This window comes from Ostrea edulis, chromosome 1, assembly GCF_947568905.1.
Source record: "Ostrea edulis chromosome 1, xbOstEdul1.1, whole genome shotgun sequence".
Taxonomy (NCBI): Eukaryota; Metazoa; Mollusca; class Bivalvia; order Ostreida; family Ostreidae; genus Ostrea; species Ostrea edulis.
In genome coordinates, this window is record NC_079164.1 from 94,371,494 (window position 1) to 94,391,890 (window position 20,397).

General features: G+C 36.1%; 2 protein-coding genes across 2 annotated transcripts in view; one reads left to right on the top strand and one right to left on the bottom strand.

Moving 5' to 3' along the window:
- Positions 1-6,031: 6,031 nt before the first annotated feature.
- LOC125673335 (mitochondrial ribosome-associated GTPase 2-like) lies at positions 6,032-11,787 on the bottom strand. The gene is made up of 6 exons (XM_048909880.2): positions 11,593-11,787; positions 11,306-11,453; positions 9,964-10,079; positions 9,447-9,668; positions 8,627-8,765; positions 6,032-6,514 (listed from the first exon to the last, which is right to left on the bottom strand). The coding sequence occupies exons 1-6, from the start codon at positions 11,737-11,739 to the stop codon at positions 6,138-6,140; spliced, it is 1,149 nt and encodes a 382-aa protein (XP_048765837.1). The 5' UTR covers positions 11,740-11,787; the 3' UTR covers positions 6,032-6,137.
- Positions 11,788-19,548: 7,761 nt separating this feature from the next.
- The window catches only part of LOC125673353 (plasmanylethanolamine desaturase-like), a 12,386-nt gene continuing 11,537 nt past the window's right edge, over positions 19,549-20,397 (top strand). The window contains exon 1 of the mRNA XM_048909915.2: positions 19,549-19,769. Within this exon, the coding sequence (XP_048765872.1) occupies positions 19,622-19,769 (148 nt within the window). The 5' untranslated portion in view covers positions 19,549-19,621. The remainder of the gene's footprint in view (positions 19,770-20,397) is intronic.

Below are 20,397 nucleotides of genomic sequence, written 5' to 3' on the forward strand. Positions count from 1 at the left end.
TTAAAGGACATTCAAACTTGATCTTTAACCCCTTGATACAAGTTTATGCATAAATTTCAAATTTTCAAACGCGCTTCATGAAATATGCCGGCGCGAAAAGTCATAGTTCATGAATAGTGAATACACCCTTGTACATTATCAAACGAAATTTATCTCACAATCGAAGAATATGATTTATTTTGATCCCTTTGACGTGTCATTATGTAGTAATATTTTGGATAATACTCTCCAATGCATTCTCTATCTGCGGGTGGGGAGAATGTATCTCAACAAAAATAAAGAAATCCAAGAAAAGCCGTTATTGTTCATTTACAATGGTACTTCTTAAAATCAACGGCGGTTTTTTTTTTTCTGTAAGTAAAATATCAGAAAGGTGTAATTTAAACGTATTCAAAAATTGAGATGTCATAGAATATAGGACCACGAGTGCGTGACTGCAGTTAACCGTTTTCATTTGGTTGCATTTCTTTCAAGATTGTGGCTGTACATACTTAGAGAAATGGGGAAAGCAGATGCAATTTGTAGTCTGGTCCCCGCCCCCACTTTTCAATATCAATTTCATCAATATGTGGCGCGGGCAGGAACCAGAGGCAAAATACACTGATATTTAACTTTTATAATTGAATGCTTTAAAAACCTGGGATTTATACTATACATGTATGTAATTTCTGCAGTCCCTTTTCCGCGAGAGATTCATTAACAGGCGGGACCTGCACGATCGCAATCTTTGAATGAACATCAGAAAAATTCCCACGTGCACGATCTCTGAAGGTGGATCACTAGTATTCGGTACGCCAAAAGCTTTTTTTTTAATGGCTCGTTAAGGCATCTCATAATCGTGGTGCGCATCAAATGAGTTGATATCTTCAAACAATTATTAAATGACATCTCAATTATTTGAGTTTATGGTAATTTGGCGCTTAACCGATTGCATTTATAATTATGGTTACTTATGTAAAGCTATTACTAGTACTACCGCGATACCGGGTATATATATGAAAGGTGAAGATAACGAACAGTGATCAATCTCATAACACTAGCTGCAATATATAAAAAAAAAAAAAAAAAAAAAAAAAAAAATCAGAGAGGGCTACATTATTGCAGCTACGGTTAAACTTGAGCTTAACAATTTAGAAGTGGCTTTGCCCTCATCTTTTCAATGTCGGTCCATACACTTTTACGTTTTTCCAAACAAAGAATATGGCGTGTTTGTATCGAAATGTAGCTGCCGAGTCGCGTGTAATGTCGTTAAACGCCACTGTAATTTTCACTTTATTTCCTTTTAAATTCTTTCTCCGAGGTCACTGTCTGAAAATGGATGATATTTTCCTCAGAAGACTCAAATCATTGTCAACAAACAATTTCAGATATTGATTTCAATGGTATGCAGACAGAGTTAATCGTAAATAGTGCTATGTATAGAAGTGTATCCAATGACTGGATGCGTTCTGCTGCACCAGATGCAAAATATATATCCATACATGTACAATGCAGATTTCTGGTATTCAAAGAATAACGAAAGAACAATTTTGAATGATTTAAATCAAAATAAATGTTTATCGTTAGATAATGACGCAAGTGAAGTAGATCAAATTCACATGACTAATGAATGATTAGAAGGCAACCTTTTTGCACTTGAGACTGTTTAGAAGAGTAATCTGCCCTTGACAAAAAGAAGAAAAATCTAATTTTCTATAAATATCTGCGGTAAATGATTGATTTTATTTCACATTTTCATAAAGAGAAAATGTATGTAACTTTTTACCAAGAGATATGTATGAAAAAATTAATTTTAATAGAAAATGCTCTTCCCACAGACATCATTCAATGTAAAATTCGAAGTGAAATAAATCAAGGAAATTTTTTTATTTTAAATTCCTATAGTGGCCATGGATTATTTCTTATTTGATGAACCCTTCAAAATGGTACATTGAATAATGAAAATTACACCATTCATTTACTAGATGTGAAATATGGTCGCTATACATTAAATACCTTAAGATCTAGAAAGTAACAAGCAATCACAGACCGCACACGTCCGTCTAGCTTTCTCAAATTTAATCATAAATCTAAATCTCATCAATTTGACTTCGCTCCAATGTATATCAGGACTGTAGCTTATAGCCAAATTTTTAAAGACCTATTCATGATGGGGGGGGGGGGGGTGTTAATTGCTATTTTTAGCAGGTAAACAATTCATTTAAATTTGTTTATTTGCTGAAAATATCAAATAATTATTTGTCAAATGCAATATACAAACACAAACTCGAATTAACATTTTAATCAATATTAATTGTAAAAAATCAAATTTTAAAAATCACATGGTAACCTATACTTTTTAGTACTCTGATTTTTTTCAGAGAGCTTTTTCCAAAACTCCATCTCTATTTTCAATCCATGAAGAATCATATACCCCACCCCCCTTTGACTTTAATATTTAAAAAAAATGATTAAGCCATCTTTCCATTGTGAGGTAAATGTTTGAATGGCTCTTGGGAAACCCCCACTTTTTAATATCTTCAGTAGTAAAATAGATTTCGAATGATCTTATTCTTTGTTAAGAAAATAATTTTGGAGCTCATTAGGAGTATAATACCTTAAATAAAAAAGGTGAAGATAACCAATACCTTAAAGGACACATCTCGTGTTTCCAAAGTATACAGAATTATATGCATTTTGTCTTCCTTATGCTTATAGAAATTAATTGTAATAGTTAGTTCGCTGAAGTATTGCGATAATTAGCCACAATACGAACTTAAATCTAAGCCCCGATTTCAAAATGCTTAGTTAATACGTCAGTTTCGAGATACGAACTCTTCTGTATAGGAGGTGCATTTAGTGGAACTTTGAATGCCTAAGTGGGACAGAGTGAATATACAGCCATGGAGGAAGACGATGAAATGTATTAAAAGCGGCTTCTCTTTAAATATTTAAATGTGGGAAATACTAAATACTATCGAAAGAAATGTTTTACCAAAGTGGAAACATACAAACAATGTCATATTTGTAAGAAATATCTTGGATATGGTACATATGACCAGCGAGATAACGTGATAGGATAAGAATTCTATGTATTTAATTACTCCCTAAATACTTACCACTTACTTAGTTTGTGTATCAGTCGAATTCGGGTTATCAAACAGCGTATGAGAAACTTACTGAGTACATTCACTTACACTGTGATGAATATCTGTCCCACTCCCGCGTGTAAACAAATTCTTTCGCGCCTTACTATGTACGAGAGTTCTCCAAAGGGAAATAACTCGGACATATCTCGAAACCGGCGTATTAGATAGGTAGTCACGTGGTACAGTGACGTCATATGCGACCTTCGTCGATCAACTTGTTGTAAAATTTTAAAAACTCGGGTTTTAGGGGCCTAATTTATTTACCATGGATAACATTTATTTCGATGTTGACAAATTTCCCGAGTCTTATATCTTTTAGCCACCAGTGAATACAAATAGCGACCCAAATGTAGCGAGAAAAGCGAGTATGAAATCTGCATAAATTATGTTTACATCGGATCACTGTCTAAACACAATTTGGTAATGCCATTTCTGTAAACAACTGTAATTAGCGTTGTTGCTTTTCTAAAATAAACAGTGCAATTATTATTAAATTTATTTTTGGAGAAGTTAGATAGGCCTAAATATGATACGATTATGTATCATTGACAACTAGGCCTACTGTCACGGGTGCATTTCGAAAAAGAAAATCACAATACTTTTAAATTATTTTATTAAAGCAATTTTATTAGGCCTAATCATTATTTTTTGTTATCAACACGTTGTTACTTAGGAAGTGGGAGCGCGGCGTGCTGTTGTTGTAAACACGTACACGTTCCTTAAAAAAAAATGAAAGCATTATAATTCAATTCAAAGTCGGGAAATATTATATTTTATTATTTATAATTGAAAGTTCAATTATCTTTTATCTTTAAATTTCTTTTTTTAAAACTACCAGTTGGTAGACACTGTTAGCAAAGTTCTGCCTATATGTTGTTACAAGGTGAAGGTCAGTTGGTGCGAGTGTGTATTGAATTCGAGAGCAGAACGGAAAGCATATGCTGCGCCGTAGGCCTATATGTAACAGTGCGTAGCTTCGATAGAACCATTTTCTCGCAGTTTATCTACGTATTTGTCCAAGTGCTTGTTTGAAAAAGTACAGGGACAAATTCTACTGGAGGTTTTTATGGCAAAGTCGTTGTGCCGACAAAAAATATTCACGTCTTGTCCCTCATACCTTCTTTCGAAAATTGAAAAAAAAACACAGTCCAAATCCTCTCTACTGACAGCAAGTACACCCTTAAACGGTACAAAACACCCTGATGCAGTGTTATTTACAAGCTGTTAATGTGATAATTGTTTGTTTGTCAATTAAATCTAATCTGTTTATGAAATGGCTATCAACTGTTTTCAAATCTTCTCGCTCGAGGTCGCATATGACGTCACAGATAATGGCACGTAAAATATCGAAGAAAATATGCATATCGCAAGATTTGAATTTCATCGCTTTCAAACTCGAAAACTACGCAAACTTTCATTTAAACACATGTAAAGTAGTTTTAGGCATGACATGAATTAATTTTGCTGAAACAAGAGGTACTGTGAGCAATGCTCACTAAGAATACCCCCCGCTTACCCCAATCTCCCAAAGGGTGTTGGCAATAGGTATAAACTACCTCTTTTCTGAGTGTAAAAAACAAATGGCATGACAAACCGAACCAAATTGCTACTTCGATGTCCAGTGTGCATGACCTTTGACCTTTTGACCCCAAAATCCATAGGGAACATCTTCATCCCATGGGTAGTCCATATGTATGATATGGTGACTGTAGGTGGAAAGGATAACGCTTTAAAGCCCGGAAACCATATTGCTACTTCAATGTCCAGTGCGCTTGACCTTTGACCTGTTGACCCCAAAATCCATAGGGAACATCTTCATCCCATGGGTAGTCCATATGTTTGATATGGTGACTGTAGGTGGAAAGGATAACGCTTTAGAGCCCGGAAACCATATTGCTACTTCAATGTCCAGTGCGCTTGACCTTTTGACCCCAAAATCGATAGGGAACATCTTCATCCCATGGGTAGTCCATATATTTGATATGGTGACTGTAGGTGGAAAGGATAACGCTTTAGAGCCCGGAAACCATATTGCTACTGCAATGTCCAGTGCACTTGACCTTTGACCTTTTGACCCCAAAATCGATAGGGAACATCTTCATCCCATGGGTAGTCCATATGTATGATATGGTGACTGTAGGTGGAAAGGATAACGCTTTAGAGCCCGGAAACCATATTGCTACTTCGATGTCCAGTGTGCTTGACCTTTTGACCCCAAAATCGATAGGGAACATCTTCATCCCATAGGTAGTCCATATATATGATATGGTGACTGTAGGTGGAAAGGATAATGCTTCAGAGCCCGGAAACCATTGCGTCTACAGACGGACAGACAGACGGACAACCCGATTCCAGTATACCCCCCCACAACTTGTTGTGGGGGGGGGGGGGTATAAAAATTAAAAAGTTTAAAAACATGCGATGTGTCCTTTAAATAAAAAAGGTGAAGATAACTAATACCTTAAATAAAAAAGGTGAAGATAACGAACAATGATTTGCAATCACATAACACCTATAAGGAATACAAAATAGAATTGGGCAAACACAGACCCCTGGATATACCAGAGGTGAGATCAGGTGCCTAGGAGGTGTAAACATCCCCTGTTGAATGGTCACATAAATACTATTGCAAAATGCATTTACTTGAAACAGTAGTTTTTTTCTTGGGGCCCTGTTGAGTTCAAGAAAACAAGGATCGACTGTATATTTAAATTGTTCACCATTTAACCACCCTAATTTGATTAATTTTAATCTCTATATAAAAATCTACGGCTTCTATTAAATTTTCCATGGTAAAATTGACGTCACCTGGCCCCTTATCCCTACAGACCTGCAATACATACTTTAATTGAATGTGATTGATTATTTAGTCAGGTGATGTCACAAAAACATTCAAAGTCCCATGATTGTTTCTAGATTTTTAATTTTTTTTTAAAGAAAACATGATCGAAATGTAAATTTTTGATAAAAGATGATACAACACATACCCAGGTACATCAGAATTTTTCATCATTTATTCATTTGATTCTCAGATTTATGTTTCTCATAGAGTTCTCTGATCTGCATCATCAATGCTTCAAGTCCTTTCCCTTTGTCTGCAGAAATAGCAAGCACAGGTAAGTCTACGTGGTCTTTCAGCACCTCCAGATTCTTCTCTGCCACACTTAGATCCACCTTGTTGGCCACAATTAAATTAGGGCGCATGGAGAGACCCTTCTGATACTGTTCCAGTTCGTACTGTAGAGCTTTATACTGCGTCCAGGGTTCCGTGTACGAGAGATCTATGACATACAGAAGACACGTACATCTCTGTATGTGTTGAAGGAAGGAAAAACCTAGACCCAAGTTCTGGTGAGCTCCCCTGATCAGTCCCGGGATGTCTGCCACTGAAAACGAACACATCGCGACTTTAAGAATCAAAATATATAGTATGAAAATACTGTATACTAAGAATTTTTAGCGAGGATCTAATTTTGGCATTATCAGCGAGAGTGACGAGATAGCTAAAATTGAATATTGCTAACAATTTATTCCATATTGGAGGTAATAGCTATCTTTCCTGGAATTATAAAATCGCTAATATTACCTCTCACTAAATAAATCAATGAAAAAATTGCTAAATTTATGTCTCGCAAAAAATTCTACTTATACAGTATGTGTTTTCAGTGGAAAAAAAAAAGACAGAACACATCAATTGCTAACAAATATATAAATTGAAGCAAACAATGGAAATAGATCCGGACATTTTCACATATTCTAAGCATTTGTAAACAAGCCACAGCAGGCATGGCTTATTAGCCCACTACTGAAGCTGTGCTGCGTCCGTCTGTCTGTCCGTCTGTCACAACTTACTTCATCATGCTTAAAGAAGCTGTGGTATGTGGTTTACTACTGTATGTTCACATATCAAATTCCAGTTTTATCACAGTTGAAAGATCTTTACAAGATTTAAGAGACTTTGTGTCGAATATATTTTTCAGACTTTCTCCACTATGCTTCAACTTAGGAATCTGTTTGATATGTGATTAAGGCCTTTTTTTTTTAATTGAGTTGGTTTACGGATCCGTCGCACTGAATTTTTGGGATGTTGGGAAAAAAAATAAAATGGTTTTTCACTTCTTTTTATATTTCCGACGCTGAAATTTTTCCTTTTCACAAAAAAAAAAAAAGAATATGAAAGAAAGAAAAGAAAATAGATTCCACTGGACTGGATATTTGGACAGACGCCTCCATCGAAATCACAGGCACTCGACGTTTTAAATAAAATTGTCTTCCTGTAAACATAATATAGTGCCTGTGGTCGAAATCTCGGGACAGTCCATAATATTCATGCGTCATGTGTGGAATATCAGTCAACTTCAGCCGGTGCTAACAATTATTCTGCACCTTAGTAACAATGCTTTTTGCTTCCAATAAGTTTAACTGTTTATGAAACTAACTTCTAATTAGCATTAGTTATGCATTGCATGCCATTTAGATATGTAAATCCCAAAATAAAAACAAACACTTGTTTTCAGATGGCATCCATGACGTACGTTGGGTTGTACTAATCATCTAAACAAGTATATCCCTACCTGACCTTACCATGTATACATTTTGCCGAGGATACACTTTTAAATTCTTATTAATGAATTTTAAAGAAATATTCTTCATAATTAATATGTGTAATTCTTCATATACTGAAGGAGGTTGAAAACATATTTAACATTATTGAATTCATTCATTGTATAAAATTTGTTGACTACCAACAATAAATAGATCTGACCTATATAAAATTCAGAATTTTTTAATAAATGTTTATAGGGTTCATGAATTTTATTTATAACTTGACTTGACTTCATAAATAAGACTTTAAAAGTTAAAAGTAAATTTTTAGACAAAATATATGCTTGGTAAGGTCAGTCAGGACTTTAGTACTTCCGGTGATTAGTGCGTCCCTATATACGTCATGGATGCCATCTTTTGAATGGAAAAACGATGTGGTTCTTTTATTTTGGGATTTACATATAAACTAAATGGTAAACAATGGACATTTGATAATGATAGAAAGTTAATTTAATAAACAAATAATATTTTTGAAGGAAACAGCATTGTTGCCAAGGTGCACAATAGTCGCTATATACCACCGTCTGAAGTTGACAGTGAAGAGAATATTAAAGTTGATAATAAAACATTGACCTCAAATCAAGTTCATTTTTATTACTTAACATTTTGTCATTAGAACTTTTTTTTTTTTACCTCCTCCATACGGATTTGAAAATTTTGAAATCCGTAAACCAATTAAAAAATAAAATTGGCCTAACTAATGAGTAGATACAGAACATGTTTCACTTTTGTTACAATTGACCCATTTTAATGGAACTGACATTATGAAAATTTTCACAGCATGCAAGTATCACCAGTAAAAATGACTTTTATTCAATGGATATACGGTGTATTATGATGTACATATGTACTGGGTATTGGTGCTGATAATGTAACAGGGGTGTAATGCTTACCAGTGATTTGCTCATGGTCAGAATACTCCATAATACCAACAAAGGGGTTTCGTGTTGTGAAAGGATAAGCGGCTACTTTCGGTTTGGCTCTAGTAATGGCCCTTAGAAGTGTAGATTTCCCTGCATTTGGAAATCCTATCTGCAAACAAAGAAGTAATGAAGAAAAGAATACTGGCAAAATGTAAAGCATTGGAATATTGAAGAATATGGTTTTGTTCTGTGGTATTTTTATTTTCATATTCATTATCATTCAATTTCATTGAATTCATACCCAACAAAAGGCTCATGGGTCACATTGCTCACCTGTAGCACATTACTCACCTGAGTCACCGTGATCCTGCTGTCTTTATGACCCATATTGTAGCCCCATCCTGACCCCAAAGGGTCATGACATCACCATGATACAAGATCATAAGGTCAAAAATCATGGTATGAATAAAATGTAAGGTCTTGCCATAAGGAATCTACATACAAAATATGAAAACCCTAACTTAAACAGTTCAGGATATATTGCCTGGGTTTACATTTTATTTGAACAACTTAAATCCCCTTTACCCAAGCATGCTTTGTGGCAAGTTTTGACTGAAATCAGCCCTGAAGAAGTGAAAAATGCTAAAGAGTTTGCAGACAGACGCCGGACAAAAAGTGATTAGAAATGCTTACTAGAGCTTTCAGTTCAAGTGAGCTAAAAACTGTCTGCATAAATTTGCAGCCTAAAAGGTTAAGCAAAATTTGTAAATAGTTATGATTAATTCACCTAGTAATCTTATACATTATACAGAAAAGTATTAGGGAATATTCTTCATGGAAATTGACCTACAAGTCCGATGTTGGCCATTGTTCGCAGCTCAACTCTAAGGCGCTGATGTTCCCCCTTCCCACCTTTCTCAGCCACAGCAGGTGCTCTGTTTTCATTGGACAAGAAGAATTGATTGCCCTTCCCTCCAGCTCCACCTCTCCCTGCTATATGATAGTCTCCATCACTCTCCAGATTTGCAAGTTCTTGACCATTCACTGAACTGATTACAGTTCCCATGGGAACCTGTTAAAATAAATTAAACTAACTTAAATTCTTATTAAATTACAAGTTTTGAATTTTTAAAAATAGGCCTAATTATCTAGACCCAGTTGCATGCCAGTTAGTTAACTTTACCATACAGTTAACTACCAATTAACTCTTACATTTATATAGCTAGACGTTAACTGTCAGTTAAATTTAACTCATCTTTGTGCAACTGGGCCCAGAAATATAAAAAACAAAACAATTCTGTACAAACAAATAAATCATTAATGATGAAATGGAATGCATATAGCACATGTGTAAACAAATATTTTACCTGTATATAAGTGTGGTCCCTTGCAGCTCCATGACAATTCTGTGATTTTCCATCAACTCCTTTGTCACCTCGAACTGGTGAAGTCAAATGATTCAATGACTTCTTTTTATTGGATGCTGAAATGTAAAATACAGCACACTGAAAGTAAACAGGTTCAAATAATACATTTTATCACACAACAGTACTATTTGGCCACTGATATTGCCATGTAGCAGTCGGCTGGGTTCGATCGCCAGTGGCCAGATAGCTCAGTTGGTAGAGCACATGAGGGGGCTCGGGTTTGAATCTTGGTCTGGTTCGTTGCATTTTTTCCCTTCCTGTTACATTTGGTGCCATAGATCAGCCCCTGGAACTGACTGATGAAAATGCCTGCCAGGGGATTAAGATCCTGGGCTGAGGGAGGGAAGAATGTAGCAGTCAGCCGGGTTAAAAAAGAAGTTTATTCAATATATACATACATACAAATAATACAAACGTTACGGAATATAATTTATTCATTAAAATTGATATTTAATTTGTAATTTTGACAAATTGACTTGCATTCACTTATTTGTTCATTCATTAATTCTTTGTGTGAGAGTTAATTCCCTTTGATAGTGGTTACTAATATTGATGCATGTAGATGCCAAGGAGTCATTGTGTGGGAGGAAACCGGAGTACCCACAGTAAACCCATGTTCTGAGTGGGCGACCACCATACCCTCTCACATACAACCACTTACGATCACAGGATCAAACTTGGGTCGCAGTATGTGGTGAGAAGTGAGAGCAGGGCTAGAAATTAACATATGCCCGTCAGTCTGTGACTGGTTAAAAGTCTGGCAGACTAACTGACATTTATTTTAGTCAGTCCGATGGGACTGGTTGATTTTCTAAAGCATTATTTTGGAAAATATACTTATGAAATTTTATACACACATTTGGCATGCTTTGTTATAAGATATCGAGACGAATCTGATTTGTAAATATAAATCCCACATAAGTATTACAATATTGTCTGAGGCATATTGAGTTAAATTTCATTTTAATAACATTAACGAAATATGTATACTTATTTCTGGAAAACTCTGCAGGACTGGTAATTAAATTTTTCTGTGGACTGGTTGAAATTATACCAATCAGTCTGGCTGGCTGGTGACATAAAAAGTTCATGCAAGCCCTGCAGAGCACTACCGCTGTGCTACCCAGATAGTTCAGTTGGTAAAGCACCTGACTAGATATTCAGGGGGCCTGGTTTCGAAAACCGGTCTGGTCCGTTGCATTTTCTCCATTGCTGTTACAGCTGTAATATAATATTATATTAGCCCTGTATACTCATGCAACATTTCGACAATAATTCTTACCAATAAAAATTACATGTCCCCCATTCCCACCATCTCCTCCATCAGGTCCTGCAAATTCTTTCCTTGGAATTTTGGCGAATGACATGCACCCATCTCCTCCATCACCGCCATGAACTTCAACTTCTTTGTAATCCACAAAGTATTTTGGCTGAAAAGAGGTTCAGAGGCAGATAATAAGTAGAAATCTGAATGTTTTAAAGAATCTCTCTAAAAATACTTGAATGGCGAGCGATATATCAAAATTCACATTTAAATGGCTTGATAATCATTATTGCTCCCCTCCGTACCTCATTAATACCACCTTTCCTTGATTTGGGTAATAGCGGTGTGTAAGATGATAATTCTGCAATAATATTCTTAGCAGAACATCGGTTCAATGGTTTTAGCTTGCTGTTGAATAGTGACAATCTAGAAAATCGAAGAAAAATTATCATTCTTAGAGCATGGTGTTTTGATAGAAAAATTACAGAGATAATTCGAATTTAAATAAATATTTAGATAAGTCGCGCATAGTAGATTATTAAATTAAGGGTTCCAGTGTTAGATTTCGACATCGACATATTAAAAAGAAACAATTGCTATTCCATCCATATACCATGCTCTGAATGTAGAAATGAAATTTATTACTTTAAACCTTCTTTCCATTTAATGAACGAGTTAGCTTTTCAAAATTAGGGTAAAACTAGGATAAAATATAGACATGAAAGGTGAACTGAAGATAACGAACAGTGATAAGAATCTCTTGTCGACTGGTCACACCCACCGTGAGCCCTTTGTCTTGATCAGGCACACTAAGTTATCCGTAGTCAAAATCAGTGTGCCAAGAATGGCCTAACATCGGTATGAAACACGTCAGACAGTATTTGACCCAATGATAGTTTGTAGATCTACACACATAAGTTGGCAAACTATCTAGATCGTTATATAACGACCATAGAATTTGTGAAATGCTGACTTTAAACAAGACAGTTGGAACTCCTGCATCATCAACTTGTTTGTCAGTAGCCTGCTTCGATTTAAAAACTGACCATAAGCAGAAGAAACTCTTGCGTATCGAATCAGTTGAGCGATATAAACACCATATGCAGGTGATAATGGAATATTGCTATATAAATATGGGAAATTGACGATGTAGACACTAAAATCATCCCGTTTGTCATAAAGTTGGGTTGTTAGTTTGCCGTTAATTAATATCTACTTTCAATGAAATACATGTATCTAAGTATGAAACAAAAGTGAACGACTCTGTAGTGTCTTTTATTTCGAGTTCACAAGGATATATCGAATCAACATATGAATGAAAATTATTATTGTTAATAGATAATACGTCGCCGATGTATCTAAATGTCGAATACGCAAGTTCCGAGTTACCCAAAAGTTATTTCCCTTTGTCGAACTCTTTCGCATTTTATGACGTATGGTGGGTACACAATGTATAAATTATATCGTAGACTGGCATTGTACATAACGATTACGTACGATTAATGTAATAAAAGCGTAACTTTTGTTTGAATAAGATCATCAAATTGGCTATTGAATCATTATTCGTTTCCTCTTCTACATGAGTGACGCTTTTATCAAAGAAAGATGGCAATTAACAGTATTTGTTTGAGCCATTTTGTTATCCAATACTCATAAACTCACTAAAGTTGCCTTTTCCCTGAGATAGGATGGTCTCAGAAACTCTGGATATCATCTTTTAAGAAATAAAATGTACCCACTGTCATAATATTTTACGTCATAATTTACGGAAGAGTTTGACAAAGGGAAATAATTCTTGGGGAACTCGGAACTTCCGTATTGAAGGCCACGGCAAGATATTTTTTCTTCTCGCGTAAAAGTTTTTGAATAAATTCTGCTTCATAGGAATATAAAAACAGGTCAGCTAACAAAGGAGCACAATTCGTGCCCGTGAAGATTTCAACAGACTGTTTTTTGTTCAGTTCTTCTTATTATCATCATTATTATTTTCCTTCTTCTTTCTCGCAGCTAAACTTGTCTGGCCGGAGTGGATCTTGGATATTTTTTTTTTTTATATTTATTTTTTTTTTAAACATACACACAGTATATATATACATACATTCTGCAAAGAAACTTGTACAAAATGTTTAGAAGAACTATCAAAGGTATATGTATATATTATTTTCTGAGAGAGAGAGAGAGAGAGAGAGAGAGAGAGAGAGAGAGAGAGAGATGAGTTCAGTCATTATTTAATATATTTTAAAAGGGTACATATATATTGAAATTTATAAACAAGATAATTTTCAAACAAAAAACAAAAAAAATAAACAACAACAGCAAACAAACACTCAATGAAATAATTGATTCCAGCGGTTCCAGCAGGTGTCAAACAAATCTTTTTCACCATTTTTATATGCAATATGTCTTTGAGTTTCATAAAATGTGTTCATTAGCGATATCGCAACATTTACATTCAGTGTCTTCCCTTTACACCTCATAGTATAGATATAATATTTCAGCCAAAGAACAAGATTATTTTGTATAGTTTTCTTTTCATCCAAAAATCCAAAAATAAAATTATTTTTTGTTATTGATATTTGAAGATTGGTCTTATGTTCAAAACAAACTTCAAATTCTCTTAAGAAATGCTGAACACTATCACATTCCCAAAACAAATGTTCAATTGTTTCTTCTTCTATCTGACAGAATGTACAATTCTTATCATCTCTAATTTTGATTTTGAATAAGTATGAGTTTGAAGCTAAAATTTTGTTCAGAATTCTGTATTGAAACCACTGCAGTTTACAATTACTTGTAACTTTAAAGGGCAGTCTGAAGATCATTTTCCATTCTGTGTCATTTAATTCAAATATTTCATTCCACTTTCTTTTACCAGTAGGTTCTTGGATATGGTTTGTGAAAGGTGAAGATAACGAACAGTGATCCATCTCATAACTCTTATAAGCTATATAAAATAGAAAGTTGGGCAAACACGGACCCTTGGACACACCAGAGGTCTACACCATTGTCAGGTTGTACACGCATTGGGTCCAATCCGCTCCCCAAAAGAGCGGAGTGGACCGAAAACCCTTGGCTTGCGAAAACGATGTACACTCCCTCGACAGGGGATGCTTACTCCTCCTAGGCACCTGATCCCACCTCTGGTGTGTTCAGGGGTCCGTGTTTGCCCAACTCTCTGTTTTGTATTACTTATAGGAGTTATGAGATTGATCACTGTTCGTTCTCGTCACCTTTCACCTAATAGACATAGACAGTTGCGTCTTCAACAAAAATGGAAAAAGGAAATATAGATCATATCTAGCAACGACATATATATAGATGTACGTTATATTCGCTAGCCAAGGGTTTTCGGTCCACTCCGCCCCCCATAAGCTAGCAAAGATGATATATGTCTCTGTATCTGGTGAGCAGTCATCCAGAAATACTTTGTTGAACACCACTCTGATTCCACGCACAAGTAACAAGTACTCCGATGTTGAAATAATAAAATATGCTAGAGTTCCTCATCGACAATTTCTTCGTAGTCTTTGGTGGTCAGGTTTTTTCAACAGTCTATTGGAATTTCCATGGGCACAAATTGTGTGATCCTTTGTTAACTGACCTGCTTTTATATTCTTATGAGGCAGAATTTACTCAAAGGCTTTTACTGAGAAGAAAATATCTCTCGCTGTGGCCTTCAACTCGACGTTTAGATATATCGACGAGTTTTATCTATTAACAATAATCATTAACATTCATTTGTCGATTCGATATATCCCTATGAACTCGAAATAAAAGACACCACAGAGGTCTCCACATCTGCTTCGTACTTAGATGTTTTATTAGCAGAGTTGCAACGAAGTTGAACTCGGCTATTGAATTTGGTGATGCGGGCGGGCTAATCAAATGAAACTTTGATATATTGTTGGGTACCAGGTAAGGAAGACCCCTATTGATTTTGGAGAAAAATTGTCAAAGGTCAAGGTCACAGTGACCGAAAATAGAATGAAAATTTCAGAAAAATTTGGTTTCCGGATGATAACTCAGAAAGATTAAATCCGAATCAAATGAAACTTTGATATATTATTGGATACCAGCAAAGCAAGGCCCCTATTGGTTTTGGAGAAAAAAGGTCAAGGTCACAGTGACCGAAAATAGATTGAAAACTTCAGACATGGTTTCTGGACAGTAACTCGAAAAGTTTAAAACTAAAATTAGTTCTTCACAATTATAAATATGCCACATCATTCCTGACTTTACAATGTATCCCATGCAACTCGGCTCATGCACACCTGAGTGCATAATTATATTGATTTTTGAAAATAGATATTAACGGCAAACTAACACTCAACTTTATGACAAACGGGATAATTTCAGCTTCTCCACTGTCGACTTCCCATATTTAAGTAACAATATTCAATAAACACCTGTATTTGCAAAATGTAGATGCGTTCACCTATCTCGGCAGTCGCGTGACCTCCGATTGTAGCCTGGGCATGGAAATATCCAGTCGTCTGTCTAAAGCTAGTGTTTCCTTTGGTCGCCTCTGGACTAGACTGTGGATTGAGCTTGGTCTAAAATGCAAACTAAGATATCCGTATACTGAGCAGTTGTGCTGACATCGCTACTGTACGTTTATAAGACTTGGACCCCATATAGGCGCCACATAAAGCAACTGGACAAATTCCATCAACGCTGCATACGCACAATAATGGGTGTCGAGTGGAAGGACAGGATCACCAATGCAAATGTGCTATAGCGTGCAGATATACCTGGGGGCGAAGCTTTGTTAATCAAGGCTCAACTCAGATGGACCAGTCATGTTATGAAAATGGGTGATGACCGAATCCCCAAAACAGCTGTTCCTCCCAGAACTTGTTACAGGCACGTGCAATCTAGAAAATCCCTTGAAACGCTACAAAGATGCAGTCAAGACTTCTCTCAAAGCCTGTGACAAGATGGTGTCAAGATTTTTTAAACTACATGTAAACGTCTTGTTGATCTGGAAGCGAAACGTCGGGCAAGAAAAGAGAGACAACAGAGCACATCCCGCAACATAGCTTGTCCGCAGTGTGGAAGACTTTGCACATCCGCATTTGGACTCCAGATTCGACGGCTATCCAAAAAGAATATGGTGTCTATATCTCTCAACTCATTCGATACGCAAGAGCTTGTTTTGCGTATGATCATTTTTAAAATCGAGACAGGCTACTAACAAACATGTTGATGTCACAGGAGTTTCAACAGTCTCGTCTAAAGTTAACATTTTGCAAATTCTATGATCGTTATAACAGTCTAATTTGCTAATATAACCTATTATGAGTCAAATGTTGTCTGACATGTTTCATACCTATTGGCACACTGATTTTGACTACGGATAACTCCATTTACCTGATCCGGATATAGGGCTCACGGTGGTTGAGACCGGTCGACGGGGGATGCTTACTGCTCCAAGGCACCTGACCCCACCTCTGGTATATCGAGGGTTCCGTGTTTGCCTAACTCTATTTTGTATTGCTTGTAGGAGTCATGAGATTGATCACTGTTCGTTATCCTCGCCTTTCATACTTTATAGTTACATTGTAACAATTACTGTTATACTATGCATACCAAAATATATTGTTATATATACCTATATACATCGTCGGAAACCCACGGCTGATTACACTTTGTTCCTCTCTCCTGATGGATTCCGACGATGACCTATATATGGAAGAGATATTTCTAAATTCTAAGCCCCTTTGTAAATTCAGTTACAATAAAATATGTTCAAATCATCAAAATACGGAGAGAGAAAAATGCAATATTCCCGCCACGCCAATTATCAGCCACATTGAATTTACATGGATTTCGTAGTAAACGATCCTGCGAAACGCAACTTGTCGAATTTGTGGATGACATCATCATCAACACGAGTAAAGGCAAACAGACCGACGTTCTAATCATGGACTTTTCCAAAACCTTTGACAAGGTCAGTCATGATCTATCAATACACAAGCTCGAGCACTGTGGAATCTGAGGATGGGTTTACCTATGGATAGAGGGTTTTCTGCTAAATCGATCCCAGTCAGTCGTAGTCGAAGAGGAACGCTCACCATGCATAGATGTGGAATCAGGGGTCCCCCGGGGGGAGTGTTCTTGGACCGTCGTTGTTCTTATTCTATATAAACGACATGCTTGCAACAATAAAGTCTACCGTTCGACTATTCGCCGATGATACGATTGCTTCCCTCACTATCCGATCAGACTCGGATATGTCAGACCTACAATTCGACCTTGGAAAATCGGCTTAATGGGAATCCACATGGAAAATGTCATTTCATCCTGACAAATGAAATGTAACGTCCTAACCACCAGTAGGAAAATAAACCCCATCAAAACAGCCTATACACTGCATGGCCACATCTTGGAGTCCGTTCTAAGCGCCAAATATATAGGGTGCACCTTCATTTCTGATCTACATTGGTACCATCATGTTAGTAACATTAGCAACAAAGGCAATAGAACCTTAATTAGGATTCCGTTTAAAAGTGTATAATCTAAATATCAGCGCTACATCGGTCAAGGTCATTCCCAATGCATACAAATCTCTAGTTAGACCACTTGTGGAGTATGCAAGCCCAGTATGGGATCCATATCACAAGTCTAAAATAGACAGACTGGAAATGGTACAACGTCGAGGGACAAGATATGTTACCAATAGGCATGGAAATAGGTCCAGCGTAAGTGACATGCTATAACATCTGGAATAGAGATCATTGGAAAAAGAAGTGCCCGACTCGCACTGTTTTATAAGATTGAACATTACAAAGTTCCCATTAGTAAAGAAGGCTATCTATAGACCACGACGTATGACCGCCACCATCTACACATGGCACCTGTGATTACCGCAAATACCCATTCTTTCCTCGAACCATCAAGGATTGGAACTCGCTAACATCCGGGACAGTGTCCGTGCCGTCAATGGAAGAGTTTAGAGCTTCAGTGACAAATATGTTAACTGTTTTTATGTTTTTAATCTTATTCGCACACGCAACCATGATGTACTTCATAGCAGAATAATCGGGTGCATAGAATCACCGAAATTACCGCTAATCACCGAAATTACCAAAGAAATGACCGAAATTACCAATGAAGGGGCCGAAATTACCTCAGTATATGTTCATCTATATACTATCTAGTCACACATCAAATTTCATGAAGATTAGTAATGATTTGAAGGAATTGTTTCCATAAAACCGATTATTGTGACGTGTGAATCTGAGTTAATTCCCTTTACCGATAGGTACTCAGTAAGCAAACTATGAATAGCCAGTAAGTTCCAAATGGCAATATAAAATTCAGGACAAATATTTTATTTTATCTATTTATCACACGTTGAATAAATCAATACCATGAATACGATATATATAACATGAGAAATAACTCGTATAAATTTACGCTTCACATTAATCGGTTTAATGACCATAACTCCTTTAAATTGTTACCAATCTTCATGAAATTTGATGTGTGACTAGATAGTATATAGATAAACATACATTGAGGTAATTTCGGCCCCTTTATTGGTAATTTCGGTCATTTCTTTGGTAATTTCGGTGATTAGCGGTAATTTCGGTGATTCTATGTACCGGAATAATCTACTTGTTGATGGTGGCCATTATCGGGCAGACGCAGATGGTGACTAACATTTTTCAAACTGTCCCCAAAATTGCGTTGAAGTTTCGAATATTTCTGATCTCCACGAAATTTGGTATGTATGGATACTACTACCCCCCTTTCTAATTTTTTGTTTTTGGCGGGATAATTTCTCCGAAATGTGTGAATTTCCTGTCTAGGCTATTTCGATTCATTTACACCTTTCATTTAATAGAGATTGGCTTAAAATTACCGAAATACTACAAAGAACATCAGAATGACAAAAAGGAAAGAAAGCACCTACAAACTAATTAAACGGCAATACCATTACTGAATTGCTCATTCACGTCGCCGTCTATGAGATTGATCAACCCAATATATATCCGTAGACAGTCAGTTGCAAACCTAATAAGTTCACACAGTAGCTTACATTTTATATTGATTGTGAGTGGACAGAAGAGGAAAATGAAAAGGAGACTAGAATCCTAGATGTAGTGTAGGTATTTTGCTATGACATGTAGTACATATACATATGTACCGGAGCGAAACAACTTTGAGGCGAACATGCATACATGTATCTCTGAGGTGAACACATATTGGGTACAAAACAACTCGGAGCGAATTTTCATGGGGGCGAAACCACTTGCGTTTCAATCATACATTTACTGCGTGACTTACATCATATCATACGAGGGCAAAGTTGACAAAAGATTTAGAAAGATGGTTGGGAAATCAGAGGAGGATGTTGTTTACAACTCTATGACAGAGGATGACCCTAATTCTAATTCCGAAGCATCTTCCACTGCAAAAGTGAGATGGGGACCACAGCATGCGGGTGCAAAGGAGCTAGCCTCCCATTACTCGACGGGTAAGCCAATAAACGGAGTTCCTTGACGACCGGCTCGTTGTGTAACTTTCACACTTTAGGCTTAATGTTTATTTTCCCCTTTCTTCAATTCTTTTAAATGAAAATTGTCACTAAAACATTTTACAGTGACAGATTTTTATTTTATTTTTTTTTTTTATATATAGTTTAACGCTAGGCCCAACCCCTTTTTTAGCACTTGGCCCATGACTCGCATGAGTGCTAAAAATTTTCAACCATATATTATATTGATAATTATATATTATTATGCTTCATGTCAGCTTCTTCCTATATATTCAATATCATACTAGTTCCGCATAGTGCATGGTTATTTGTAAATGTGCACTATCACTGTTTCTGTTGTGTAACTTTACTTTTTCAGTTTTTTGTCTTTTTCAAACTTTTCACATATAGAGTCTAGGCCTATTCCATTTTATCAATAAATATATGTATATAAGCTGTGTGCTTGCTATCTGTTACGCCACCACAGCTGTACAAGAATTTTGTATTTAAATTTACCACCAATATAACAGGTATAAAGAGAATTTGTTAAGATATTTGATTAACACAAAAGTGATGAGTCAACATGGCTATGTTCCAATAGAATAACAAACTAATTGGATTCGCATTG